Below are 9,336 nucleotides of genomic sequence, written 5' to 3'. Positions count from 1 at the left end.
TGTTCCAAACTAGAATGTAAACAATACAATACAAAAAAATTAAATACAATATAAAAAAAAACAGAAATGTTAATTGCTTTTGTCATGCTACCTTTGTTACCCACAAATACCAGTCCAAATTACTCAGAAATGTAATCAAAATATTTTTATTTTGAGATTTTATCATGCTTCATTGAAATAAATACACACATAAAATAAATAAATATTAATAATAATAATAATAAAAATAATAATAATTATAATAATAATAATTTCACAAAGAATTACCGGATCTAATGTATGTATAAATAATGTATCAAACTAAATGTAAACAATACAATATAAAAAATGTCGGCATGTTAGCAAATGTTACATTTAAAAAAATGTTACAATATTCAAATATTTTAAATATAAATAATGGGAGATCATTTTACACACTGGATGCAAAAAAAGATGATATAATCTCCGATCTGTCAATAAATATAAAAACTAGTTACAATACTGTATAAGGCTTGGTGCACACTTATGCGGTTGTGGGACTGTGTGTAAATCTCGCAAAAACTGCTGTTAACGCTGAAAGCAGCAGCGCAATTTCCCATGCTTGGAAATGCATAACGCTATTTGGTTTCCCTGCTGCTGTGATTTTAGAAAAGGTGCATTTCCCTCGGGTACAGTAGCCCATTCAAATAAACAAGCTGATGTGCCCACCACAAACGAGGCTGCAGGGAAACCGCATTAGTTTGAACCCAGCCTAAAAAGAGGTATTGGGGAGACTTTCCCACACTTGTAGAGTCGATGCAAACAGCAATAAAAACATAACTCTTCCCTATTTTCCACAATCAAAAATAAAAATAAAAACTATGTTCATGTGAAATCTTGATTATCAAAATTGAAATATAGATCTCAGTGTTTCACTATGAAACATAACGTGTCATATAAAATGTGTAAAAATTCAAGTTTTAACAGGAAATCAATGTAAACAAAACATGAGGTATCTTTTTAAACAGTGCAATAAACGAAATGTGTTTTTTCATACAAAGTTCCACAAATTTAGCCGATCTTTGGCTTGGACTGACTGATGCAGTTTTGAGACAGGAATCGTTCAAAGAAGACTTTAAAATTGAGGGTTTCTGAAGCAGTCACTCTTCTGATAGGACATGTTTTCTATAGTTTAGGATAAAAGAAAAACACAATTTTACCTTTCATTATTATTTTTGAGGTTTTCTTTTTACATCATCTCATGAATTCAGGAACATTGATGTTTTCAAGCAAGAATTATTTCATTACTAAAATGGTAGGCATTTAAAAATAATTTTTATGGTTACTATGACACATTTTATGTTTATTCATAAGCATAACACAAATCAATCCAAAACATACTTAGTGCTGGAATGCAGGAACATAGTTTCACAATTAACCAGCCTGCAAAACAGGGTAGAGGCAAACAGGAAAACCAAATGCTAAACTGTGATACATTTCCTTCTCTCTGGACTTTGCAAATGAAATCTAATATTATCTATGACAACTTTTTTCTTTACTCCCCTGGCACTCTATTCGGCCTCAGGTAGTGAAGTATTTGGCACTTCCAAATATGACTGAACATGTGATTCACTTCCCCTTTCCTATGTGACAGCTCTGATTCTTTACGGTTGTATCAGCATTGTCATATGAGGGTCAGTAAGGCATCCATATTCTTGTGTTTGCTCTGACAACAGTGGCGCCATGGTGAACAAAGGCTAATATATGCTGCTGCGTATGAGGGGGTTTAAGTGACCCTTTCACTTTGTCCTGCATGGGCACATGAAAGGGTAACTTTAAAGCCACACTATCATTAAGAAAAGATGCTACAGTAAAAGCACCTTGTAAAAGAAGATGACTACTTAACTCTCCTATAAGTGGCCTATCTTCGCACTGTTAAAAATCTGGTGCTATACCCATTTGGGGAGCCCACGATGACAAGGCCTTTCCGAGCACCCCTGGAAACTAAGAAAGCACCTGCTAGAGTGATAGGCAAAAAGTGCCTAGGTACTAAAACTCACAAGTGTTCATACCAGATGCAGGCAGAGGCATACAGATGGTAATACACCAATGATGCACAGAGTTTAGAAGCAGGCAGAGTCAGGTCACAGGCCAGGATCAGTAACAGTTAAACAAAAAAAAAAACACCAAATTGTAAGCAAGATTAAAAATGCTACATCTGTCTCCTGTCGCCTCTAGGACCAAGAACCCAGCAATCAAATACTGCTGATTGCCTAGTTCTCGGTCTTCAGTAAGCAGAAAGCTGGCTCTCTGCTCTGCTCCTCTAGTGCTCACTGGAGCTCTGGGGTGTGGTGAGGGTGGAAGCAGCTGGCTCAGCCTCTCAGAGACGAGCTGAAAGGCTGAGCCAGATGCCGGTCCAGGCATCTGGGTAGATCATGACATTAAAGTGGGGATCTCTCCAGAGCCTGGACGAGCTGAGTGACATTATCGTCTGAATCTAGGTCTGAGGAGTGCAGAAACAAAATGCACTCCTGTGACCTACAGGAGAAGTTAGGCCAAAAGAGCTTTATCCCTACGTCTCCTTTATGGCAAGGGTCAGGCAGGCGTCAGTAACATGTGGGCAGTAAGTTAGAAAGTCAACAATCTTGGTCAGAACAAATATAATCAGTATATAATTATAATATGGGTCACAGAGATGCAGCTGAAAGATCATTCAGCACTGAGCCTAGGCAGGACTTAGGTTTAAATAGACTGTCTGACACTAATGACACTGTCAACTGACATGTTGAATGCCTGGGGCCTGGGGTCCGGCAGATAGAACAACAGCATGCAGCAGAGGACACTCCTGTAATTGTCAGATAGCAACTGTGGCAATAGTTCAGCAACAAGACTGTAGTGGTTGCCCACTGGGGAGGCCTGTATTACAGGATGCTCTTACTGCAGTTTTGTTTTAATTGAGCTTTAAAAAAGAATTGATGTAGTACCTCTTTCAGACAAATAGCATGTCTTCCATTCCTTTTCATACCTACACTGGACAAAATTAAATTTTCTAGCCTATTTGCTGTTATGAGAAACATTGATCAGTCTGATTTCAATTTGCTACATTTTTCAGAAAAATCTAAATGTGTGTACCAGGCTTAAAGGTAACAAGAACTGCGAGACATTGCAGAAAAATATGGATTACAATGCATCTATAATGTGTATTAGTATTGACTCAAGAAGTCAAGAACAAGCGCCCAGGGAACCTAAAGATCTAAAGATCAAACATTCCTTAACAGTGTCAATAAATGGATCCTTCCTTTTTAACCCCTCCACCTCTCTAATGACCCATCATAGGGATGAGCAAGTAGAAAGGCATTCTTTTGATTTCTGGGGTAAAATTTAGGCAATGGTACAACATGACAGGTGTATTTTTAAGGTACTGAGAAAACAAAAGCCTTGGACTACACAGGCAATAAATAAAATCTCTTTGCTCCTGTGATATTTAACTGCTTATATATATATATATATATATATATATATATATATATATATATATATATATATATAGTTAATTCCAGTGTGTTAGAAGTTAGGTCCCTATCAGCAAGAAATTAAAGCTCTCAGTAGCATATTCATCTTAAAACCACTTCCAGCATCATATGAAATCCTGGACTTTGATTGGAGATATCTGAATGATTCTTGCAGCTGCAGGCATCATTCAGATATCATTCTTTTCTGCCAGTGATTCCCCGCACCCTAAAAACAATCATAGCAGCTTTTCAGCTGCTTGATTGTTTTTTTAGACAGCGGGAGGGGCTCTCCTCCCTCCCGCCACCCTACGGTGCTTCTACTGGCTTGCTCGTGCAATTGGCAAGCCGGAGAAGGAATCCACCTGCGGCTGAAGTTTACCATAGAGAATACCGCAGACCAGATGGTCCCGGCAGTCATTATGGCCTTCGGAGGCCCGGGCGTGACATTATGATGTCACGTCTGGCCTGGCAGATGTAAACACTGCTGTGTACTCGGCTAGAAAAGGCAGACATCGTATTTCTTTTTTTTTTTTATATCAGTATTTTCTGCCTAGAGGAGAGATCTCTCCATATAGAGGACCTGCCATGCCCTATTTTTATCATAAGGGATATTTACATTCCTAGTAATAGGAAGAAAAGTGATAAAAAAAATTTTTTAAAGGGAAAGTGTAAAAAAATGAATAAATAAATACAATAAACAATTATAAACATAAAAAAATGGTGGTTGGAAGTTACAACATACACAACAAAGGAGGGATCTCTGGCTCCAGCCTTATCTCGATAACAATAATTAGAAAAAATAATCAATCTTGGGAAATACATTTTTCTGACACTGGAAATTGCAAACTTCACTCTACTTCTTCTAGGTCCAGTGTCTCTTCTCTGTGGCCACTGGCTGCTTACTGATGACGTAACTCTTAGGCACGGGTTGTGGAGTTACATTGCTCTTACAGATGCCAGAATTGAGTCATGCTGCACTGAACATGTACACTTCAGAAAACATTGCTTAGAGCAAGGAGAATTTTTTTTTAAGTCTCTTTTGCCAAAAACCTTTAGTTCGTGGCAATTAGTTTTAATTTTTTAATGTGTCAAGCATCATACTGAAACACTTGAAACATTATTTATTTACAATATATAAGGGTTTTGGTTGTAGCATAATAAGGCGTAGTAAAGACATTTAGTAGAAGTGGTTTGTAGTAGCAATATTAACCTACAGCAAGTCACTCCACATGCTTTGTAAATGCCTGCTGAACATGGTAAATCACATCTATGTTATGTACTTCTGAGTCATGCTAAGATTAAAACTACCTTATATACTTCACCTTATTGTGCTTAATGACTGTAAAATTAAAGTAGAGCTGACGGCAATATTTTTTAAAAATTTGGGATAGATTAAAGGAGGCTTATAATTTCTGTCAGTTTTTTTTTTTTTTTTTGCCATCTGCACTCCATTGGGGGGATTTCCCTTATTTTCTCGTTCCATATCCACAAGAGGAAGTGGTGGGAAATCCCTACAAAGTGAGAAAAAAATTCTGCTAGCCACAAGGGGAACCAGAACTAGTGTCCTAATTGAAGATCTCTCTTTGATCTGGTGATCAGTCAAAATTGGGGTTTTCTTTCTCATTCAGCTTTGATAATAATGGTCACCATAACAAAGATTAATGGGGACACACACAGTAATAAAAACCTAAAAGGTGGTTTTATCCCTCTCCACTCTATCCAAAACAAAACAAAAAAATTGCCTTCAGTTTTATTTTAAAGCACATCTGCCGGTAAGTAATTTGCCCTTCCAAAGAAATGTAATATTTGGAACTAGGGAGTTTGTTTAGTTGCTTGATGTTAGTAACTGCCAGTCATCTATTAGTTATATATGAGTGTGCTTGCTTTTATTCCACTGCATTATTCTGAGCCTGCTGAACTAAGCAGAACTTTAGAGAGAATGGCCAAATGCCCAGCTTGTCATCACATGTTGATGCACTATCTTACTGTTTATTTAAGCAAAACTTCCTGCATGAATTTCTCTAAAGACCTGTGCAAGTAAAAAATTAAACACTCATTCTTACTGTGTACACACTGCAAGTTCCAGAGATGTTTTTCTTCCTTCTCTACATAATTCCACCACAAACAAGTCTGGCATTTCCAAAGCCTTTTCTCAGCCATACTTGATACTTAACACTTTCGAGTCAAAAGTACATCTAATGAAATAATGTACTCTCTAGCCATATTCCTGAAAATTTATAGTAACAGTTTCTTCATTCTCCTTTTCCCATTAAACAGTGGTGCCTTTTAATTTAGGAATGTTTTGGTAAAGTCAAACTCAGTAGATCCCTTAATCTCCTGGAGTGGTCAACCAATGTGATAAGTACCTAGCTGTATGTCCTATTCAGATGCATTGTTCTGTGCTAAGCATGGGCCAATCTGCCATCTAAATCTACCATTAAGCCGGGTCTATACATTCAGTTTTTTTTATTCAACCAGTGGGACCCCAGAACAGCAGGATCGGCGCCACTCTGTGCAAAACGAACTGCACAGTGGAGGTAAGTATAACATTTTTGTTATTTAAAAAAAATCTAACCTATACAACCCCTTTACTATATATATTGATTTGCGTTCCTGCTGTTTTTTATTGTCCACTTTTTCATAAATAGGAGAATTGAGAGTAGTTATGATGTACTAGAAATGCATTTACAAAAATACAGATATAAATAAAAATATCAGTCTCATTTAGTAAAGCATTTGAGAATGTTCACACAATGATCTGTGTAAAGATTCACTTCAACTATCGAATCACGTGAAAGGAAATCCCTGTTTACTTTGACATTAGCACAATTAAATGATTGAAAGGAAAGATTCACACAATTTATTGCGAACGTTCTAAAATCCATTCAAAAATAAGCCGCAATGCAGCAATGCCCATAGCACTTTTAGGCTATGAATGGTAAGAAAGAACCATTAAAGTATTTTGCTTGAATGGGATGTCTACAGGTTTTAAATGTACTGATCACAAGAAAAGATATTGTTCAACCTGCTAGAGCCATAGGGTTCTCTGACAGTAGCTTTTCTAACTTAAAAGTTGAACTGTGATGTACATAGGCTGGCCATAGACGGATTGAAATTTGACTGGTTCAGCAGGAATTCAGTACAACCAGCCTGTCTGATTTTTTTTTTTACTATAGCAATGATCATTCAATTCTGATAGCGGGGAAACATCCCGCTGTCAGAATACAATAGCACAACAGGAGAGATTCCTCCATTAACACTGACTGTGCTAATGGGGAATCAAGCAATGTTCTTTAATTCAACCTATAGATTTATTCTGGTCATTGAAATGAAAAGAAATGCTAGCACTTAGATGTGTTTTTCACACAATACACTCCACCCTTCAATGCACAAGTGATATTTTTTTTCTGTTTCTAAATGCTCCTGCTTGTAAACTCCTGTAAATGCCTATGTGTGCATGGACACCTAGGCTAACATAGAGGGGCTAATAGAGGGGGGAAAAAAAAGTCAAATGCCCGTAAAACAGGTGTTTTTATGCTGCACTGTGCATGAGACCTAAATGTATGTTGCGCATAGTTGTGGATGAAGTATCTTATGGTCTAGTAATAAGGTCGCAGCACTGCACGATAACATGTGCTCCTGCATTTATTGCTACAATTGTCATTTAGAGGACATTATGTTCTATTATAAATCCAGGTGTCAGTTTCATTGGCATTATAAAGGAAATTAATTTGCACATCAGGTCATTTGCAATTTTGTTGATTTTCTTGAATTAAACAGACAGATCTGTCTAGGCTCCAGAGAATCACACTTTATGGATCACATTTCCATAAATTTCTGAATTGAAAGATTCACTCTATAATCAGTAAGATCACATTTCAAATATTTAGGGCAATTAAAAATTTGCAATGTGTGACTTATGATTCTCAATAATGCATTGCGGTTGCTTTACTAGTAATAGAGGTGAATGTTCACTTTTAAAAGTGTACATTCAAGAATAAAGTTAATTAGAGTTTACTTGGAATAGCCAATCATGTGCAAAGCCAACTGCCACATTAACATTTTGTCGGCTTTATGATAGACCTAAAATGCTATACTCGGTGACTTATCAAATTCTTTAAGAACGCCACCTACATTTATTATAGAGTAGGAATGTGTGGTGACATTAGCACATATTGAGGTTGATTTACAATAGGATTTGAGAATGTTCACACAATAATCAATGTAAATATTCACTTAAATAATATCAAAATTTCTTTCACATGATTGGATAATGGAAGTGAATATTCACATATTTTATTGCGTGAACATTCTCAAATTCTTTAATAATCAGCCCCAACACAAGTATGTAGTACCTCATCTAATGCTGTACTGACATTCACATTGTTCTATATTTTACTAAGCTCAGTACTGCACACCCAACAAAGATGATAGCTATAGTCAACCAGTATTAATTGCAAGTCAAGTATATCTGAGTTTGCTTCCGAAGTCCTATTCGAATCCATTTTAAAACAAAATGTTTTTGCAGAAACAAAACTTACCGAAGGCTTTTGGATTTGGCCCATAAGTGATGTCAGAATTGTTTTCATTATTAACACTTCCGTGGTATTCTGTTTGCCGAAGCTCTCTTGAAGTTTTTTCAGAAAATCGTGCGCGCAAGGGCACTATTTAATCAAAAAAATAAATAAATAAAGACTATATACCTTTTAAAAGGAGAGACAATTCTTGCACATATTCTTCCTAGCCTAAAAATCAGTCCACATTTTTAACTGCATACAAGTTCTGTAAAGTTGATTCACACGCACTGATGTTTCCTTAGGGCTGGTGTGACTGATAAACAGCATTTCCTCTTTTGGCAAAGCCTTTGATTTTGTCATAATGTTTTCAAAAGGTTTCCAAGCAAGTCTAGCGTGTGTTATGCAAATAAAGCATAGTCGTAAGCTGTACAGACTGTAAAGCAGAACTGTACTTGGATATAGCTTCTCCCATATAATGTTGACCGCATTTGCTAATAGATGGCACTGGTATGTGTTTAGTTCCTCTCTCAACATATTTGACAGTTTGGCTGCTTGTCAAAGTTAATGTCATCTGCAATTGGCTGCTTAAGAGCCTGTTCATCAAATAAACGTTCCGCCCCCTCTCCATATTTTATAGAGAAAAATTACTTACCACATTCGTTTGTTTAAGCAGAATAGGAAACAATGTCTGTAAAATAAAGCAGGAGTAAAAAATAAAATGATGAATATAAATAAGTAAAACATTCTTGCAATATATAATATCATATTTAAAGCAAACATTCATACAGGACATATTGAAAAAGTAAACTTTACAGTTTGCTTAACAATTTAAAGTTTGTAGCTAATTTTCCTACAAGTGCTTACCTTGTCAGAGCTAGATGAGGCTTGCTTTGCATAATCACTGAAATACTTTTTGAATTCTTCTATTTTGTTAATGGTATCTTTGTCACTGCAGACAGAGACAAATAACAAGCAGCTAAAGATCAGCAAATGAGTGAGCTGCATTTTGGATTGTCTTGACCCTTGGATTCAATATTTCTGGTAACATGTCTGTGTTGATACATACATATATATATATATACACAAGCACACTTCACTGATGTGGGTGGTGTGGTATGATTGATCATTCTGGGGCTGAACCAGAAAAAATAGAGGAGGAGCAGTGAAATTAAAACTTTCCAGGGAAACAGAAAGTAAAAAAAAAAAAAAAAAATCAAAATTCCATATTTGACACATATTTTGTTTTCTAATTCTACAGTCATTATACTCACTTTAGATGACCCAGATTTTGTCTTTAAATCTACATAATAAAATACTGAAAGATTACTGCTTTAAAAAAAAAAACGTAA

At 36.1% G+C, this 9,336-nt stretch overlaps 1 protein-coding gene across 1 annotated transcript; it reads right to left on the bottom strand.

Moving 5' to 3' along the window:
* Positions 1-247: 247 nt before the first annotated feature.
* Positions 248-9,020, bottom strand: LOC143963581 (uncharacterized). The gene is made up of 4 exons (XM_077473262.1): positions 8,852-9,020; positions 8,640-8,675; positions 8,012-8,134; positions 248-1,143 (listed from the first exon to the last, which is right to left on the bottom strand). The coding sequence occupies exons 1-4, from the start codon at positions 8,990-8,992 to the stop codon at positions 1,030-1,032; spliced, it is 414 nt and encodes a 137-aa protein (XP_077329388.1). The 5' UTR covers positions 8,993-9,020; the 3' UTR covers positions 248-1,029.
* Between the last annotated feature and the right edge of the window lie 316 nt (positions 9,021-9,336).

This window comes from Lithobates pipiens, unplaced genomic scaffold (genome assembly GCF_037356315.1).
Source record: "Lithobates pipiens isolate NorthernLeopardFrog02 unplaced genomic scaffold, aLitPip1_a1.2 Scaffold_8, whole genome shotgun sequence".
In the NCBI taxonomy this organism is placed as follows: Eukaryota; Metazoa; Chordata; class Amphibia; order Anura; family Ranidae; genus Lithobates; species Lithobates pipiens.
The sequence above is the reverse complement of the archived record's forward strand: the minus strand, read 5'-3'. Positions and strand labels throughout refer to the sequence as shown.